Source organism: Sardina pilchardus, chromosome 8 (assembly GCF_963854185.1).
Source record: "Sardina pilchardus chromosome 8, fSarPil1.1, whole genome shotgun sequence".
NCBI classification, from domain to species: domain Eukaryota; kingdom Metazoa; phylum Chordata; class Actinopteri; order Clupeiformes; family Clupeidae; genus Sardina; species Sardina pilchardus.
Window position 1 is genome coordinate 35,322,722 of NC_085001.1, and position 21,600 is coordinate 35,344,321.

Here is a 21,600-nt window from a genome sequence, read left to right on the forward strand (position 1 = left end):
GCGCCATCTACTGGTGCTATTCTGCCGACGTTCAGGGCAAGTTCATACACAATCGCCAGTCGGCAGCAGCCTTGTCTCATGGTAAGTCGCATATATTGAGCTCCGCTGCAAAAGCTAAATAAACACGTCTAGCATAATAGCAAGCTAATATGCATATGGTCCAACGGTAGTCTGGTTTTCACCATACTAAGCTCAATCTTTTAAGATTGAACATTAGTCTGGGGAGGCTGTGCTTTGTTTCTACTGCACTTTTCGCTAATGTCACGTCATCATCGGCCAATAGTGTGCCAGGACTAGAGTATGGCCGTTTCTGATTGGAGCCAAAGGTTCTGATAGATCTGGTTTCTAGCCGGGCGAAATTCAAATTCCCCAGAAGTTCAGGCAGGGTTCACCCAGCCTAGTCCAATGGCAGACCAGAAGTGGAATGCCACCAGTGGTCCACTATCTGCCAATCTGATTTTGCCATCTGGGAAGCGGCCCACTATCTGCTAATCTGATTTTGCTATCTGGAGTAAGCCTTCAAATTATCATGGTTAAGTTTTACAAACATTTTACTGACTGCTGGTCAGGCTGTCTGGCCACCTATTCTATCTGTAGGCTAAATTGTCGAAGCATTGCTGGTCTAGAAAAAATAATCTGTGGTTGGCGAGGATTGAACACATGTAGACCAACGTAAAAAGTAGCGACTATAGGCATTGACCTGTGTCACAGGAGAAGCACTTGGCCTATATTATACATTTAGAAATAAACTATATTAAAAAACATCAAACCCATGTTTACATGTCTGCAACATTCACTTGGCCTTTAATAGCCTCAGTGTATCTACTGAGACTTAAGGGAAGGGTCGTGGGTGAATATTTTTTAACTGCACTTTTGCGTTCCCTCGCAATACTTTTATGCGTTAGCCTACCTCTCAATACTTTTGCGTTCCATCGCAATAACTTGTATGCCCTTTAAGCCACAGGCTCTGTATGCGGAGTGGGAGGGGTAGAGAGGGAGCGAGGGTGTGTGTGTGAGATTGGAGTGGGAGAGAGAGGCATGTTATAGGGACCTGAGCGATGTGAATGTAGGCTATATTGTTCTAAAGATCACAAAATAAATCCTCGGATCCAAACCACTGTGCAAGTCATGCCTGCTGCTGTTGTGAAGGAGAGAGGGAGTTAACCCGAGTCAATTCAAGTACCTCGGCCCTGGAGCAGCCAAATATAAATCTCCCCTGAAATATCAAACTACGTTCTGAGACGTAAAGAAAAGTATTTACATTTTGTAAATATTGTGGTAATGTGTTGCTGACTTTATGTGACATTTAATGTCAGGTTGTACTGTACCTTCTCATTGCAGTGGATTGACTCTTATTTATATCAACTGGTGTTGCACGTTGTTGTGGTTTGCTTGACTAATTCTGTCTTTATTTTGATTCTTGTTTCTGATTCATGTTTACCCTTTTATATTTTTTCTTGATTTTCATTTTGATTCCCCCCCCCCCCCCCCCCCCCCCCATCTAGTATCACTTCATATATAGTGGTAGAGGCACCTTTAAAGAGGAACTATGCAGGATTGGCGATTTCATCTTTGGTTTCGGTTTCGTTTTTGCTCGTTTTATGCTTGCATTTTCTCTGCAGAGCTTCCCCGATATATGTATATTTATGTATATTTGTATATTTATACATGTGTAGGCTATATTAAAATATATAAATTGCAAGCGTGGTTCTTCGTCTCAGACTTCCAGATGTAAACAAGGAGCGATCGTCTCCTGCAGAAAGTTGCATAGGGTCTCTTTAAAATGTCTTATAGGCTACTGTTTTTCTATGATGTAATGCCATTTTTACATAATTGATCACGTGTCTAATGAGGGATGTATACAGTATATGGAGGTGTGTCTCCCCACATGTCTTATGTCTGATGAAGGGCTAGGGCCGAAACGTTACGTGGTGACTTATAATTTGACCAAGTAGTATCCCAATGTGAGCTGCCTGCCAATGATACTCGGGGAGCAGTGAGGGGTTAGATACGAAGGGTTCAGATGCAAAAGCCTCTAAATCTGTCTGACCACTTTTCTTTTAAATGAGCATTTGGTATCAGGCTCCTATAGGGTTTCGCCTACAAATCAATATTTCAGACCAGGAAGAGAATGGTATTTAGTGAGTTTTGAAGCTAAATTATTGAATTAACTTACACTATATGTGAAGAGCATTCACTCACCATCATTATCTCATTTTTGACAAAAAGTGGATTTAGAGGCTTTTGCATCTGAACTTACCTTGCTCACACAGGTTGAGGAGTTGAGACCCTACATGTTTCCACACAAATTTCAGTGTCAATTAAACTGAATTCTGATAATACCTTAATCGCACCTCCTGTTAGAGTTGAAGGTTCTGTCAAATGAGTGTTATTAGACAGAATGTTGAGTCTGATTTGATCAATTTTGGTTTTAAAGAAAAATGCAAACTCGTTGCAGTTGTCTGATCTCAGGACCTATTTGTGAGGGGGGCTTTGTTAGGCTATAGTCAAATAAAAATGTCCTGAGTCATTCTGGCAGCAACATGCTACAGTAATGCAGCAAGATTACATTCTCTAACATGATTTATTAGGCTTACGATTTTTGCCATGCTTTTTTGATTAAAATGTCACATAAATCACGCCAGGAATGATGTATCACCAAATCCCTCTGTTAATATCTTCAGAATACTGTTAAGTGTATAACTGGAAAGTTTGGTGTACGTAGGTGCTACAGAGGCTGAGAAGTATCTACCGGAAAATGACACAAAACCGCAAATAACTAGTTTCGAGAAAACAGCCTTAAACACAGCCAATGAGATGCGTTCTCAGCTTAGACTCTTTGAACTTTCGCGATTAGTTGCTAATACAAAGGAAATGTCCATATTTGGCATAGCGTCAGGTAGGAGAAACAGGGCTTTCCAATGGTGTCACACACGATATGATTTGGATCACAATCGCGGTAGTACATGACACTTTAGAATTGGAACTTTTGAGGAAATGTGGAGAAATATAGAAGCACGAGTAGACAAAATGACGTGAAATAAACACCTAAATGTACAAATCAGACTTTGTTGTTGTAGTAGGGTGGTAGAATACATGCTAAGGTAGCAAACTAGCACAAAATCTCGAAATTGACCGGAGGTCACAAAAACAATGTTTTCACCTGCCGTGTCTCGCCTTAATAAAGAGATTCCAGAGGGTTAGTCTCCTCTGGGGACAGAGACAGGTAGATCTGGGTGTCATCAGTAGGTATGATATGAAAGCAGGTTATTCTTTATAATTTGACCAAGTAGAATCATGTAAAGACTAAACAGTAGTGGCCCCAGGATGGAGCCCTGGGGGACACCATAGGACAAGGGAGCTGGCGCAGAGGTATAGTTGCCAATAGACATATAGAAGTTTCTGTCTTCTAGATATGACCTAAACCAATAACAGTCCCTGTAAAACCAAACCTGTGCTCAAGGCGGTGTAACAAAATGTTATTGTTGTCTGTCGTTGTCTCCTTGCCCGGATTCCTGGCGCATGCATCCTAGCGACCCAATTCTTTCCTTAAAACAATTCCTAATCCCATGGACAATTTATTCCCTAAACTGGACTATTTGACGTTTCTGACACTACAAATGACCTTACTGTACTGTAACTGGGTTGGGGCCTTGACTCGTGGATCTGTCCGAGGTTTCTTCCTATATGTATCCCCAATTCTAGGGAGTTTTTTCTTGCCCCTGTCACTCATGGGCTCTCTCTGAATGTTTAGATACCTTGCTCACACAGGTTAAGGAGTTGAGACCCTGTACTGTTTCCACACAAATTTCAGTTAAATGTCAATTAAACTGAATTCTGATAATAGCTTAATCGCACCTCCTATTAGAGTTCAATGTTCTGTCAAATGAGTGTTATTAGACAGAATGTTGAGTCTGATTTGAAAAATGCAAACTCGTTGCAGTTGTCTGATGAGACCTCAGGACCTACAGTATTTGTGAGGGGGGCTTTGTTAGCCTATAGTCAAAGAAAAATGTCCTGAGTCATTCTGGCAGCAACATGCTACAGTAATACAGCAAGATTACATACTCTAACATGATTTATTAGGCCACTATATCAGAAATCATAATGAATTGTGACAGAATTACAATATGACCTCTGTGTGTGGCAATAAACAATATGATGAAAGTCTATAGCACATTGAGTTGAATTTGCCACAAATTATACTGTATGTTAAACACAAAAGACTAAACAAGATTGCAATGGTGAGACTTAATTATCAATACTATAACACTTACTGAGACACATACTACATGTACCCCTAATTCACTTAGATGATGCATGAACTTAAACAACAACGCACTGCTGTGGTTAACCCTATAATTAACATATGACTGGTGTGAAACAGGAAAATTATTTGATTTATTTTGATTGTTCCTCCTCAATGCTTGTCATTTCTAGAATCAGTGCTGTTAACTGTGTTAAAATATATGTTAGTTTTGTCATCATATGTCATTTCACTACTCAGTCTCTATGAGACATGATTGATGAGATTAAAGTAGAGCTTTTTAATTACACCACTAGGTCCATTACTTTTTGTCAATACTTTAAACAAAATTAATTGTGTAAACAAGTGTGTGTCAACAAAAAATGTTTAACAATGTATTTCTTAATTATTATCATTGCCTTACATTATTTAGAGTTTATTTAGTCACTGGTGCCATTTTTGTCACTCTTCAGTTTCCTCTTCGCTGGTGTCACATAGAGGAACATCTCTTCGTCTCTGCGTGTCGTAAGTTTTCACGTGCATTGGACATTCCTGATTAATGATGGCCTAAAACACACCACAGTCACCAGCTCCTATTAATAACTTACAAATTATATGTATTTATCGGTTAACTTTTCAAGATCATAGGTGTATCTATTGGTAGGCCTACACACTTACCATCTTTTCCTCTCTCACTGCTGGGTTTCTAAGAAACCAGCTAAGAGGGGCATACAGAATATTGATGATGCCAATGATAACCATGAGGTAGGGGAAGCCAATGCTTTTCACTATAGCACCTCCTGTAGATGGACCTTTACGAGAGAGAGAGAGAGAGAGAGAGAGAGAGAGAGAGAGAGAGAATGCTAAGGGCTAAATGCTAATGCTAAATAAATGTAATGTTCTAATGCAGTGTTTGTCCCTGTGAACAAAGAGGTTACTTACCAATGGCAAACCCCATGCATAGTGCTACATCTGCAATGGCATACACACTTCCATATACAGATTCATGACGAATATCCACTAGATACCCCATGATCGCCATCATAGAGGAATCCACCATTCCTAAACAGAGGTTACAACATGTTCTTTCATGTAAGTAAGCTCAGCTAACTTTTTTGCAATATTATTTGTCTTTTTATCCAATGGCAAAGATTCATATTACCAATAGCAAATCCAAGACCACCATTTGGAATGATGAGGCCATAGATATTTTTTGCAAAGGGGACCTGTAAAATTGATTACTATTTAGGGTCACTCGCACTGATGTGATTTAGTCAGTGAAAATACAGATTAGATGATCAGATATGCTCACACAGAGGAGGCTAATACCAACAACCAGCATCCCAATCATGGAGCACAGCCACCTGAGGATACAAGAGAGAACTCAAATCAACACTTTGATCATTCAATGTCAAACCCGTTCCAGAATTTGAAACAGAGTTGTGAGTAATTTTTATTCTGTTCAGTACCTTCCCATTTTGTTAGCCAGCACACCAAACAGATTTGTTCCGATAAGGTAAGATATGCTAGCTGGAAGAAACGCCATACCTGAAAGATTGCATAACAGTATTCAAGAATTGGACATGCGAGAAGACTCAGGTATAATCAAAATATCAAATCCATCAAAATGAAAGCATAGTGTGGAAAAATAAAAAATGGAACTCCCACAAAGTTTTTGTAATCAATAACCATTCAGTTGATTTAGCTGCTCCACTCACCCAGTAGCCATTTTGGAGAACACATGGTTTGCATCATCCATATTGGTAGAGTGGGCTCTAGCATGGCCACTCCCATGTTGGCGAAACACAAAGATCCTGAATAATAAAGGTGCATGAATTACAGGTGCATCTGCACACATGACATAGAAAATAACACAACAACAAAAATGGTGATCTCTGAGGAGCATACCTGCACTGATGAGGATGTAGGGGTCTTTCAACAGAGTCAGTAGTGGAGTTCCCTCTGTACTCTAAAGGAAATGGGAAAAGCAGCAACATTGTGTGTGATTATTGGGTCAAGATATAGGTTTGTCTAAGAAGTAGCGAAAGGACAGGACTGATGCTATGACTGCATTACCATAATTCCCCAACTATTAGCCGCGGGTTATACATTGATTTTGCATAATTTCGTCAGCTGGGTTAATACATGGAGGAAGTTAATATGGTATTAATATGGTTTTGTTTCTTTTAACTTGCACAAAACACTAGCCTACGGCTTATACACGATGTGGCTAATACACAGGAAATTACTGTAATACTATGGCCAGGCATACAGGTACAGGAAATGAATTATGCAAGCATGGTCAGCTGAAAACGTTCATATGCAAGGAAAGGTGTGCAAACACTTACTCCTGGAGAAATCTTTGAGGGCTGGAGAATACAGAGTTGCAGTACTGCACATTAGAAATAAAGAATCAATGGTTCATTAATATTCATGTGACATTATTGTTTGTCATATAAAGTTTATATAGTCTTATGAACAGACAAAAATATTATTGTGTTCTGCTCCTCTGTTTTTTACCTCCGTCAAAAACAGCCAGAAAGGCTAGAACGAGGAAAGGGGAGTTTTTTCCCACAAACTCATACATCACACTGCCAAATGGGGCACCAACTGGAAAATACAAGTTTAATTCAGGGTCAGGGACATTCAAAACAATAACAGCTGTATCACAAGAGTATAAAAAGCATCATGAAACATTTCCTACATCAAACAAAGTCTTACTATGCCATGGGGGCTCTGTGGTTAATAACTTATAGGCCTACATTTATTCATTTAGCACATGCTTTTATCGAAAGCGACTTATAGTGGCATATATGTAATTGACATATATCAATTATATTACAACCCAAAATCAGAAAAAGTGAGGACTTTATGTAAAAAAAGAATATGTTAATCTAATCTTACAAAAGGACATAGACAACATATCAAATGTTGAAAATTACAACTGTAACTATTTCATGGAAGATTTTCGTTTTGAATTTACAGTTTTTCTCTGTCGCTTTACATTTCTCAGGTCAGAATTGAAATTCTCAAAACTATCTGTTCAGTCTTCACATCATTGTGTCAATTGTGCACATCAATTCTCATTTCGTTGAGCAAGTTGCAAATGTTTTGGTACATCCACACAAATTATTATAAAAAATTCTCTGCTGAATAGTCTCACCCCCACAACATTTAGGCATCCGTTCATGGCATAAGTCTTTACATGCAAAATGGTTGAACATTTTGTTATATGAGAATTTGTGTCCCAAAAGACAGGAATGCCAGGAGGTGTAGGAAGACTGCACTGCAATTACAGCACTGCATACAGTTTTCCCTAAGGAGATTGTCCTATGGTCACATTTCTACTTTATTTTATTTTTTTCTTTGTACTATGCAGTGCTGTCGCAATGACAGGGCCTGTCAACCAATTACAGTAAAAACCAGTAAAAGCGTAAATGTGAATCTTGTCCAGTCTCTTGCAATCAATCACTCCCACATACACTAAGGTGTAACCTACAATTTACAAAAAATGTCATCAAAACTTTAGTCATAGTTTACATCAGAACATCCCTCCGGAGTACACTGCTACTGACAACATGACTAAGCCATTTGACTGTCTTATCTATACACAATGACGCAAGGACTTGTCATTCTGATGCACTGATGTTCATTGACACAGATATTTAGTTTTGCGAGATGAACTAAGGCTTTTGAGCAAGAGACTGGCTTTTGCAGGTAGCCTATTCCATGGTGTTTTGCTATTTGTACAAATTGTATTGAGAAATGCACTTACTGTTTTGCAAATCTCAAGGATAATTCTAGAAATGTACCAAAGAGAAAAACTGTAATGCCAGCAACACACAATATTTTTAGATGATCACATTCTATTTTTATTTGCATTTTACACAAAGGCACAACTTTTTCTAATTTGGGGTTGTACAAGGGCCATTCCCAAGAGCAGGGATCCCCAGACTGTGGTACGCGTACCACCGGTGGTAAGCGAGCTGCTTCTAGGGGGTACGCGAGATGAAAAGGGCTATGGCAGAAAGGTGTTAAAAATTAACTTTTCAAATGTTCTGTAATTAATTCATGAATAAATAAATAATTTGTTATAATGATATGGAAACATGACATAAATAATTTGTTAGCTCTAGGATACGTTTTCATTTAAAAAAAAAAAAAAAAGAGGCAGATTTTTAGACATCATGCCTGGAATACGTCAATAGAATGTATTACTTTTTAATGTGTCGGATGGTGGGGATAGGCGAGCCGAGTCAGAACGTAGAAGGTACAGTACGTGGGGGAGTTTGGGAACCGCTGCACAAGAGCAACTCAGGGTTAAGTGGCTTGCTCAAGGGCCCAGTGGTGGAAGCTAGGTATTGAACCAACAACATTTCAGGCAACTGCATGCTTGCCCAGCTCCTTAGTCTACACTACCCATTTGATTCTCTTAAATGAATACATGCCAATGTAAAAGAACAGAACTTCAAATTCTACTGCCAAATGTCATCATGATCTTTAAAAATCTTTATTTAATGTCATTGTGTGCGACTTACTTAAAACTCCCATGGCCAGTCCACCCAGTGCTATTCCCATAGCAACACCTCTTTCATCATCATCTTTGTAAACACTTGCAAGCATTCCTAATCCTATAAAATGGAAGAGTGAACATTTGTTGCTTCACATAAGGTTTAAACATGATTGAATCATCTGACACATTCACAGGCACCTTACCTGCCACAGAGGAGAATGATGAGCCAATTCCTTGAAGAGATCGAGCAAAAAACAGCAAGCTATATGTTTCTGAGAAGGCAAACACTGGATCACCCCATTCAACGCACGCACACACACACACACACACACACACACACACACACACACACACACACACACACACACACACAAACACACACAAACACACACACATATAGTTACACTTGCTCTGAATACAATACGCCACAATTTCCATGTAACTGTTATTAACACCAGTTAAGATTCTTCTATCTAAAATGACTTATGACATAAATAAGCATTACATTAACATTATACTGAATAGCTTAAACTAAAGTCATATAGCCTAAACAAAAAATACAAATGGTCATAGACCAAATGAAATGTTAGAGAATAATAACATGAACATGAACACATACAAACCACAACTCTATAATGATTGTTAAGTTATGCAGAAGGTAAACAGATGAGTCTTAGATGCTATAGTGTTGATGGAAGGCCGACATAGCAGACGCTAATCAAAGGACTGCAGTGGGCGAGAGGGAATGTAGCTGGATCGTGGAATTAAAGGTAGGGTATGGAATTCTCTTTTTTGGTCATTTTTGCAAAATCACTTGAAATCCTTTTCCTAACCCACTTACAGCCACTGGGTTGGAAGCACTGAAGTGGAAATTACACGCGTCAATCATCTGTGGAACGGTCAGGGCTCGAAAAACTCCAGCCAATTATATCCATGACCCTCTAGTATCATTTCACAAAATGTGGCCGCGCTGTCAGAAGAGTGTAGTTTGTACACCAGGAGAGGAGGCTACCTTGCTGCATTAGCTACCTGCAGCGTGAGAGATGGAACTGTTCAGTGACATAGGGCGCTTTAAAAGGCTACACGTAGGCCTAATACTTCCCTTGATCAAGTGCGATTTTTTCCGCGATTGCATTCACATATCAGCTGTGGCAACATTACGGAAACATAGGTCGGCAGCAGGAAAAGTTCGGGTAGGCTAGATACGGAAATATGAATTCAGACAGGCATAGTATCATAGACAAAGAAGCACACGCAACGGTTGGGCAACGGTTGGGCAGTGCTATTAATAGTGTGTTTTTTGCCTGAACCTTATTGAACGAAATTAAAAAAGAGTGAACGTGACGTTCACATAGCCTACACCAGAATGAACGCGTTCACATAATCGTTCATCAGGCAGAAATAGTGTTCAGTTCAAGTTCACCAAAATTATGAACGAGTTCATGAACTTTCGTTCAATGATAGCGTTCAGGCACAACACTCTGGGAGACCATATGTGAACCAGAGAGGATAGGTAAAAGGAGGAAAAAGTCAACCAAAAGAGCAGTCTGGCTATCACCATAGCCTACTAAGCTCAATCTTTTAAGTTTGATCATTAGTATGGGGAGTCTGCGCTTTATTTCTACTGCACAAGAGGCGTGATCAATGGGCATCATTCAACCGATCAGACCAATGAACCGGTGCGTCTTTTGGATAAGCTAGTTTGTAATTGGACTCAAAGGCTGTGGACAGGAAGCAGGGGAGATAGATGTGCAGGTGTCCAGCCTGAGCTGCCTGGGCGAAATCAAAATTCGGCAGGTCAAGCAGGGTTCACCCAGCCTACCAAAAGAGGTGGAAGAACATTATGTACAAAGTATCTAGGCCTACCTAACGTTAACTGCTTCAGCCAATCTTCAAGTAAAATGAAAATATCAAATGTTCACAGCCCACATTGAATATACAGTATATATACATGTGTGATGTGTACCTATATAATTCAAAATTTTAAAATATAAAAATATGAATATGAAAAATTGACAGTCTTGTTGTTGACAGGCTAGATGTGAGACAAATGATGGTCAGGTCAAATGATGACCAGATGACTGGATTGATGACTTGTGGAGTGCTCCTTGTGAGAAACTCCCAACAGTGCTCTAAGGATGACCCATAACCAATCCTACAAAATTGTACGCGTAGACATCTCCAAATTAGATTTCGTAAACTATAAAAATATATCTGGAAGAAAACAATTTGACCTGTGCTACTTTAGTGGATGATGACCAAGGAGGCAGTTACATTCTGTGATTGCTTTGTGTATAACTTAAATTGTATTAAATTGTCTCAAGGCCCAGATCTGCTGTACTGTGTTGAAACATTACCATCTGCATCCTCATCACTCACAAAAAAGAGAGTAGCAATTTCAACCTTTATGTATACACTTTCATTGAGCACCAATAATGTATTAATTGAATTCATTCATTCTGGCTTTAGGGAGTAGACGATGCACACTTACATATAGTTGAAATAAACATGATGACAAACCCTGCAAACATTGGTATGTGGTATCCAATCCTGAAATGTAAACAGAGAAAGAAAAGGGCTGGTTAGAGACTGCCCTGCAGAATTGTGCTTCTTGGCTTGTTCTATTCTTTCATATATTGTACCAACATTAAAAATGGTAGAGGCAAGGCATAGTGCTGAGGTGCAAACAATATATTATTCACTCAGTGCAAAGCCATTAGAGTAGAATACAATAAAACAGCAAATTGTAAAGCAGATTCAAATGTAAACATAGGTAGATGCCTGTTTGTCAGTGGACCCACAAATGGGTTGATTAGCAGCTGCACCAGAGCCTTGGAGGCAAACAGGAGGCCAACACGGATGTTCTCTTCCTCTAAAAACTGTCTGTCCTGTTGGCAGCCCTCCAGCTGCTTCTGACCCAGGTCCTTTCCTCTGTGTCCAGACTGGTTAGGCAGAAGGGCTGATAAGAACTCAGTCGTGTTGCTGGAAGAGACTTGTACATTGTAGGTGGTGTTGTCATATAGAGAGAGAACGGAGGATGAAGCAGATTTGGTGGGAGGTCGTAGTGTCATACTGAAAGAAGAGGAGGAGAAAGGGGAAGTGGAGAGGTTCTCTTTCTCATGCTCCATGGCATATAAGAAGGTAGGGATGATGGGAACTAGAGGAGATAGGAGCAGACAGGACAGAAACCAAAGAGGTTAGTAAGTGATCTTTTAAAAATAAAGCTGAAGGGAGGTGCATACATGACTACTGAAGTGTGTGTGAGTTTACCAAAAAGGCCTTTACAAACCCTGCATGATACATAATTTGTGTATCAGGCAGGGTTTGATCACAACTGTTGAATAGACAAATCTGTGTATCACTTTAATTTCCTCTGGTGTATTTAGATCTCTGTCCATGTGTGATGGCAAGATATCAGGCTGGCCCAGGGGTCTCTCTGCTGTTGCAGTCTTAAAGGGAACACTAGGTCAAAAAAGGACGACATTAGTAAATGTCACAGTCATGGCTAGAGCAGACATGCACTTTTACATAAATCTGCATGATCCTGGGCTATTGAAGTCAGTTTGCATTATGATGCTAAAAGTTTTCTTAAAAAAGTACAGTTCATGTAAAACTGTGTAAGAAGAGATGCAAAATAGATCATTAATATAATTGCAGCTACCAATACCAGTATCTAAATGATCAGAGAGATGCAGATCGTGTCACAACACAGAACCATCTAAATTCAGGCTTTTTCCAACCTTACAGTTTTGTGTTGTCATATTTGTTTCTTTTTAAAAATAGTTTTTTGTAAAAAAAAGACATCCTGTGCTGCAACAACTTTTACTCAAAGACACAAGCTGTGATTGGCATTATTATGAGTTCTGCAATAGTGAAGCGGCTCTCGTATAGGATCAGCCACACACACACACATACATCCCCCCACAACCCCTCCACCCACCTCCACCACACACACACCATTGCCTCTGACCCAGCACGCACACATGCACGCACGCACGCACGCACGCACGCACGCACACGCACACGCGCACACGCGCACACGCGCACACACACACACACACACATACACACACAGCATCCATCCCCCTCCATACACACACATGAGTTGAGGTTGAGACAAATTGGTATGTGTGATTTATTTTTGCAGAGAGAATGTGCAGGACTGTATAGTGGTCATATTTAGTTTAGAATACTCTTCAGTCAGGATATTTAGATTGTGTGTCCTAATGAGTGGAAAATGTTTTAGTTTTAAATATAAGTTTAATGTTCAAAAATATGTTTTGTGTCTTCTGAACTCACCTACAACCGTCAGTAGCATGTTATCCAGAAGAAGCGCCACACACACCACTACCAGTACCAGTCTGGGAGATCCCCTGCTCTGTCTCACCCAGTACATTGGATTCAACATGATTCCTCCCTCTGACTTAAAAGTGCTAAAGGACATGGAGTAAAATCAAGTTAAAGGAAAAGCTCAGATGGTGAGCACTGAATTAAAAGGAATTGTGACCCATGGGCACTTCTCACTAATTCCAACTGAACATGTCAAGAGAAACAAGTTACCTTGTTAATCAAACAGATTAAATAGATGGAACAATAAAGCGTGACTATCCTCTGTTATCTGAAATCCAGTGATGGATCTATGTGAAAAATCGCTGGCTTTTTCCTTTAAAATGTCATTTAAAGGGGATAATGTCAGGGGGGTAAGTTCTACCATTATGCAAAGATAATGACGACGAAGAATATGTCATAGAAGTGCATGGCATGACATTTTGTTTGGAAACTCTGCAAGCTCAACTTGTATGGATGTCTACTGAAAGGATGTTGAGAAAATATCTAAATCACTGGACTGCCCTACAAATTATTCTTGTCTGCAGTAAATAAACCCTTTCTTCTTTGACTCAATGACTTGGGTAAATTTTACGCTCAGCTGATTATTGATCACAGTCACTGAATCCGAAAACACAGAATGTCAATCGAAGCAGCCAGGGTTTATACTGGCTTTGTCGACAGTTAGTGCATGATACAGTTATCTGGGAGGTCATGTTTTGTTTTTGCTCACCAATGTAATTACATCTGCCACAAAGGCTTAGGCTATCTCATAGTGTGCTGTGTTTACAATATTTTACTGTTTAGAACTGATACTGTACATACATCTATGTCTGAATCCCCTACGCTGATCAACAGGGATAGCTTTTTGACTGACTTAGCAATACAGCTGTTACATATTCCTCCTTGTTATTATTCTACCATGATCGTCATAATAAAACCTTATTTAAAAAAAAAAAGAAAACCTTTATTCCATTTTGTCCGTTTGTCAAGTTTCTTTCTGTCTAATGACTTTTCAGTATCTACGCATTAGGTTTCAATGACTTTCCCATCCACCCATTAAAATGTAAACCAATACTAAGTCCTGCATACCTCAATTCTGCATCAGGCAGCATTGGCATGAGGAACATAAGAAGTACTTTTGTGCACTTTTGATGCTGCTTATATATTATTATTTATCTTACAGGTTTGTTCATATATCCTGTCGGCTGTTTTGAAATCACATTTAGAATAGAAATAGAATCAGAAACGTAAGACATAGTATTTGTACAATATTTAACAATATTGTTAATATTGTTTTCAAAATTGAGCATGGAAAACCTATAAAGGAAATGAAACAATATGTACCTCTGCTAATACCAGTAATGTGGATTCTTACCTTCAAAAGCATGCTCCAGTGAACTCTCCACAGGTGCGGGTACAAAGACTGGCTATCTGCCTGTGCTAGGGCTATATATAGGACCTCTGCCAGGAACACACATACCTCAGTCATTATTCCGTTCTATCACAGCAATCATGGACAAAAAGAATTGTACATCTCCACTTTCTGTTTCTCTTGTACAAATATATGAATACTATCCACTTGTTTCCATACACTCATGTATAATCAAAATAACTTGTTGATCTTTTTCACCTTCAAAACATCAGCACATTTGATCCAAAACCCTAACCACACCACCTCCCCCTCTCTCTGCCACATTACAGCCATGTTCTGTATTTACATGTGTGTGTGTGTGTGTGTGTGTGTGTGTGTGTGTGTGTGTGTGTGTGTGTGTGTGTGTGTGTGTGTGTGTGTGTGTGCTGCTCTTAATTGGAAAAAGTGAATAAGCTGCAGGCAACCAGAGACACAATGAGACTTATCTAAGATCTGTTACTGTGGTTAACCCATTCCCTGTACACACACAAAGACAATCTGCTCTCTTGTAAAGGTTCTGTTTGCTCTTTTCTCTTGTCAACAAGTCCTGGTCTCCTTGGTGCTGTATTGCTGAACAAGATCATTTAATGATTTGTGTGTGTGTGTATGTGTGTCCAAAGAATTCTAACATCATATTTTTGGCCATTTGGACAATGTTTCTTTATCATTAAATTGCTCAATCTAACTCCATTACATAGTATCCGGCACTTGCCATTTCTGGTGGACAAGATTACTTTTTCTGTGAGCAGCTTGCTAGCCATGATGGTGTTGATATAAAATGTTATATTAAATCAGGTTATAAATGATATGACCAGGATCAGACCAGGGGTGCTTAGCCGCTAACAGGGGCATCACTAGACCTCAAGCTGCACTGGGGCAAAAGACCCCGTAGGGGTACGGGGACTACTCCGTACGAAAATGTTGAATATTTTAATGTTTAAATGTATCCATCTGGATTTTTTTTTTATCTATGGATATGTTGGTGCTAAAGCCTAAACTATTTAGCACTTAAGAATTCTAAGCATGCACACACAGGTTGTGATGATACTGCAATAAGTTTACAACCACAAAACATATTTGCTGAATTTGCCAAAATAGTCAAAAACAGCCTAGTTGGCCTACATATCAATGCATCAGGTGCTTATTAATCAATCAATCAATCAAATTTTATTTATATAGCACATTTCATATGGCATACATAGACTCAATGTGCTTTGAATGAAAAGGAAAATATACATACTGTATATGAACACACGCTCACGCGCGCACACACACACACATACACACATGTATATATGGACACACAAAATGGTTAAAAAAATAAGAATAAAAGCAGCACTGGAAAAAGAACAATTTAATAAAATAAAATAAAATAAAATAAAATAAAATAAATAAAACACTTTGCCAAGATGAGAACATCCATACAACTCACTTGTTAAAAGAGTTAAGCAAGAGCACATAAAATAATCTATTCGGAGGGGCAAAAATTAAAAAACATAACTCAAACAAAGGCTTGTGAAAATAAATATGTTTTAAGACCCTTTTTAAAAGAGAAAGTTGATTGAGCTAACCTTAATTCCAAAGGAAGAGAATTCCACAGAGTTGGGGCACAATAGCTAAAAGCACCATGTGCCACGTTTGTGTTGATTCTGGGGACTGACAGGAGACTTTTATTGGATGATCTTAGACAACGCGTTGGAAGATAGTGTGAGATCATGTCAGAAATATATGTTGGTGCTAGGCCATTTAAAGATTTAAAAACAATTAAGAGAATTTTGAACTGGATTCTTTGTTGTACAGGAAGCCAGTGAAGTGATTTTAAAACAGGAGTGATGTGATCAAATTTGGATGTTCTTGTGAGTATTCTAGCAGCAGCATTTTGAATAAGCTGAAGCTTGTTAAGTGCCTGTTTGGTAACACCAGCATAAAGTGAGTTACAATAATCCAGGCGACTAGAAATAAAAGCGTGTACTAATTTTTCTGAGTCCTGTAGAGACAGAAGGCCACGTACCTTTGAAATATTTCTGAGGTGATAAAAGGCTGTCTTGGTAACAGTGGATATGTGCTTTTCAAAGTTAAGATCAGGATCAAGGATCACACCCAGATTTCTGACATCACCACAGGGTTTTACCAGAAGGGGGGTTAAAAAGGAATTAATATGTTCTCTCTGGGCCTTTGGGCCAACAACTAAAACCTCAGTCTTGCTGTCATTTAACAATAGAAAATTCTGGGCCATCCAGTTTTTAATGTCCGAGATACAACTGATTAGGTCATTTACTGGACTGGGGTCATCAGAAGATATAGACATGTAAAGTTGGGTATCATCCGCATATGAATGATAAGAAATATTATGGTGCCGGATGATAGACCCAAGTGGTAACATGTATAAATTAAAAAGCAAAGGGCCAAGGATTGACCCCTGAGGTACCCCATACGAGATGTTCATAATATCTGAACAGAATCTATTTATAGAGACAGAAAAAGTTCTCCCATTTAGGTAGGAGGAAATCCAAGCTAGAGCTGTACCCTGGATGCCAGTTAGATCTTGCAGGCGTTGGAGTAGAATGGTGTGATCTATGGTGTCAAATGCAGCACTTAAATCTAGAAGAACGAGAACAGATACTTTATGGTGATCAGTGGCAATTTTAAGATCATTTATAACTCTGACCAAAGCAGTCTCTGTACTATGATTTACACGGAAACCAGACTGATAGGTATCGAAAAGGGTGTTATGAGATAGATAAGAGTAAAGCTGCTTGTAAACAACCTTCTCAAGAATTTTACCCAAAAAAGGTAGGTTAGAGATTGGCCTATAACTCCCGCAAGCCAAGGGATGAAGATTATGGTTTTTTAGCAGTGGAGTAACCAAAGCATGTTTAAGACAAGAAGGGAAAATCCCAGACAGGAGGGAGGTATTAACAATGTTGAGAACCTCAGGAGCGAGACAGCTTAAAACCTGCTTGAACAGCTTGGTAGGTATCGGATCAAGAGAGCAAGTAGCAGAACCTAGCTGATTGACTATCTTTTCCAGGTCACTTTGGTGAATAGGAGTGAAACTGGGGAGACCAGTTGAACAGAGAAATAGAGAGTGGCTTGAAGATAGGCAGCTGGCAGTTGCATTGGAAGGTATCGTGATATTGCTCCTGATAGTTAAATTTTTTTCGCTAAAAAAGGTAGCAAACTCATTGCACTTCTCTACAGAGTGAAGCTCTGTGGGAATCGTATGTGGAGGGTTGATTAGCTTATCAATGGTACTAAACAGTGTTTTGGAGTTGTTTGAATTGTCAGCAATAATCTGAGAGAAATGCTGCCTTCGAGCTTTTTTAATTTCACTATTATAGATAAAAATATGATTCTTATAGTTTATAAAATCAGCCTGCAGTTTAGACTTACGCCATTGTCGTTCATATTTGCGGCAGGTTCTTTTAAAGGCGCTGACAGTCTGTGAGGTCCTCCAGGGTGGCCTCCGTTTAACTGAGATAGTCTTAATTTGTAATGGTGCAATGCTGTCAATGATTTGCAAAACGGAGGAGTTAAAAGACTTGACTAAGGTGTCAGAACAGGAGGATACAACAGAATCACCCACAAAACCAGTAGGAGAAATTAAAGTTAAGGGTGCAACAGAGACCTGGCTCAGGTCACATGACTGAGCAGCATTTCTATGAGCCATAATAAATTTATCAGAGGTGTCTTCCCTAATGTTGCGTCTTAAGAGTGTTTTCACACCAGAAGCCTGTCTAGTCGATGGCCAGGAAACACTGAAGAGAATACACAGATGGTCAGAGAAGCCAACATCTAAAGTGCCATTTATAAAAACCTCAAAGCCTTTAGAAATAACCAGATCTAAGGTGTGACCATGGCTGTGAGTAGCTACAGAGTCTAGCAATTAATTTCCTGATTATTACGCCAGATGAGAATGTAGTTCCATGTCAAATCAGCCTAGAAAAACGGCAGGTTTCATTTTCAGTTGGTCTTATTGCACTTTCTAACTTGAGAGGACACACGTTTTAAATGGGAAAATTACCAGAAATATTAGTCACTTTTAAACATGAAGCTAGCAGGCGAGAAGCTAATGGTCTAATCCGATTCAATGATCTATGCTAGGCTGAAGCTAAAAGTTGTATCGCCAGACTCACAGAATGGCTGGATGAACGGGAACAAGGTAAATATCGATTGTTTTGCTCGAGGGAAGGTGGAAAATGAGCGTATTTCCACAAATGGCGGAATATCCCTTTAAAGACAAGACAAGCATCAGCAAAGTGTCTGAAGTTTTCAAAGCTATGTTGTGTTTTTTGATAATATGACAATGATGATAGCTATTATCCTAGCGGTCTAGTGTCTTTAATGCTTGTTTATGAAGTGACTCCAGCGGTTGCAATGTTGTTTTATTGGCTTGCGACCAGCTAGTTAAACAGTAGGAGAAATGTGAAAAGATCATTGTATGCAAGAAGAGCTTTGCCGCCTTCATTGGTAAATATGGTCTTATGTTCTTAAAATTTGCCAGGTTAAATTTGACAGTATTGCCAACCTTTTTTAGCCTGACTCTCGCCAGACCCTTGTAGTTCCGCCATGCTCCACCAGAGGCGTTTCGCTGAGCTCCACACAAGGGTCTGGACGCGAGGGCAATCCAAACCCCTGGCGGTTGCTCAAAAAATGAGCAACCAATCAGGAGCGCCGAAGCAAGTGTTTGATTCAAATAACAATGGCGGCACGCAGCGAGGAGTCTTGTGCTGACATTGATTCTGCTATTTCAACCGTTTTGTCGGATCTATCGAGTATTCATTCTTTAAAAGATTAACAGAGAAGGCCCCAGTCGTGGCGCGACTGGCTGGGGCACCTGCACCGCACGCCGGCGACCCGGGTTCGATTCCCGCCCCGTGGTCCTTTCCGGATCCCACCCCTGCTCTCTCTCCCACTCGCTTCCTGTCACTCTACACTGTCCTGACACATTAAAGGCATAAAAGCCCAAAAAATATACTTAAAAAAAAAAAAAAAAAAAAAAAGATTAACAGAGAGTAGTTTTGAATACATTTATTGGTGGCAGATGTTTTTACTCTTCTTCCGACCGGGTTTGGCAAGAGCTTGAAGAAGCCGAGCACGTCATTCAAGATAACAGGCAAGTGGTTTATCAAATCACATGCGAGGATGTTTTACAAGGACCCGCCTTCAGAAATACATACCCTATCGAGAAGTCCCAGATCCTTGTGTGAAGCAGACAGCGAACTACAGGATCTGGCGAAAGTCAGGTTAAACCTTTTTTTACATGTTTTTAAATGAGAGCTGTGAATCTAGAATGATGCCAAATATTTAAATTCAGACACCACTCTAATCTTCTCTTGGTTGACTTTTACATCAGGGTCATGAGAGACAGTAGTTTGTTTTGTAAAGTACATACTGTTTTGCTTATGTTCAGGTGTAGACATGAATTAGTTAGCCAGATGGATACCTTGCTCATAGCCTCAGTCAGTTTGTGTGCAGCTTGTTGTTTATTTTTAGTATGCACATAAAGGACTGTGTCATCTGCATACATTTGTAAATGTACAGATGGACACATAGTGGGCAGGTCATTTATGTAGAGACTGAATAGAAGGGGCCCCAGCACTGACCCTTGAGGGACACCCATTTTACAATTAAGGTAAGTAGACTGAGTATTGTTAATACGTGTGCTTTGTTTCCTGTCAGTTAAGTATGATTACATCCATTTGATTGCGCTCCCAGAAATATTAAAATAAGATAGCTTTGACAAGAAACATCATGGTCGACAGTATCAAATGCTTTCTTTAGATCTAAAAATATTGCACCCACAATGCCTCCTTTGTTTAACTTCATTTTAATATTCTCAATAAAAAAGCAGTTGGCTGTTTCTGTGGAGTGATACTTCGAAAGCCAAACTGCATTAGATGCACTGGTGTATGGCCTTTGCTAAGATGAGTAGTCAGTTGTTTCGCCACCCATTTCTCGGCTACTTTGGATATTACAGGTAAAATACTGATTGGTCTGTAATTCTCCACCAGTGTTTTATCACCGGCCTTGAAAATGGGGGTTACAAAGTGTTTTCCAGGAACTTGGGAAAATACCTTGTTTAATTGATAAATTGAAGTGTGTAAGAGGTTTGATTAAAGGCTTTTTATGAGTTTTAACAAAAGAGTCAAGGCCAAAGGCATCTTTAGCTTTTGAGTTTCTTAATGAGTTTATGATGTTCTCTACCTCAAGTTCACTAATTTTATCAATTTTAAAAACAGGCTTGTCCATATCGATAGGAATGCTCACTATATTACTAGCAATGCAATTCGGGGCGACTGTATAAAAAAGTTATTAAAAGTGCTTGCTAAAATATCATTTTCTCTGGTTAAGATTCCATTTAATTTTAGTTCAAGTGCCGGTGCGCTATGCTGAGTGTCTTTCCCCATTAATTTATTGAGATTCTTCCAGATTCATTTCCCATCTCCCTTTGCATCTTCAATTACTTTTATAGAAATTTGGCTTTCCTTATGTTCCTTACTACTTTGTTTCTAAGGGATGTGTAGCTATACCAGTCACTTGTAAATCCTGACTTCAGTGCAGTCTTTAGTGAGGAATCTCTATCCCTCATCTGTTTCCAGAGAATGTCATTGAGCCAGGGTAGAGAATTTTTCTTTCTTCGTCTGTGTGCCATTTTTCTGCTATATGAGGATATTACATTATTGACAGTGCTTGAGAACAGATTGCAGCTGTCCTCTTTGTCTTCAATGGCCAGAAGTTCAGTCCAATTAATATCATTTGAAGCAGAATTTGTCCAGATCATTTTTAGGAATGCTCAGATGATATTGTTTCACTGTAGTTGTATTCTTAAAACGTTTTTTGGTAAGTTTCCTATCCAGTAGTGTAATATTGTGGTCTGATAAACCTGTTAGTAAGTTGTATGATTTTCTTATCCTTTCTGGTCTATTTGTAAACATTTCAATTCGCGTCTGAGAAGAGAGAGTGATGCGGGTGGGACCAAGAACCAGTTGAGTGAGATTGAATTTGTCTGTTATGTCTAAGTTTTTTCCGGTCGGAGTTGTTTTCCCAATTTATATTGAAATCACCCATTACAATGAACTCTTTTCTTTCCTGACATTG

At 39.3% G+C, this 21,600-nt stretch overlaps 1 protein-coding gene across 1 annotated transcript; it reads right to left on the reverse strand.

Annotated features, from left to right (window-relative positions):
- Positions 1–4,169: 4,169 nt before the first annotated feature.
- LOC134089685 (chromaffin granule amine transporter) lies at positions 4,170–14,502 on the reverse strand. Its single transcript, XM_062544133.1, has 16 exons — positions 14,464–14,502; positions 13,059–13,192; positions 11,541–11,916; positions 11,251–11,309; positions 8,963–9,046; positions 8,785–8,877; positions 6,767–6,856; positions 6,595–6,638; positions 6,155–6,215; positions 5,965–6,060; positions 5,716–5,794; positions 5,559–5,610; positions 5,409–5,472; positions 5,189–5,308; positions 4,925–5,058; positions 4,170–4,813 (listed from the first exon to the last, which is right to left on the reverse strand). The coding sequence occupies exons 2-16, from the start codon at positions 13,165–13,167 to the stop codon at positions 4,709–4,711; spliced, it is 1,566 nt and encodes a 521-aa protein (XP_062400117.1). The 5' UTR covers positions 13,168–13,192; positions 14,464–14,502; the 3' UTR covers positions 4,170–4,708.
- Between the last annotated feature and the right edge of the window lie 7,098 nt (positions 14,503–21,600).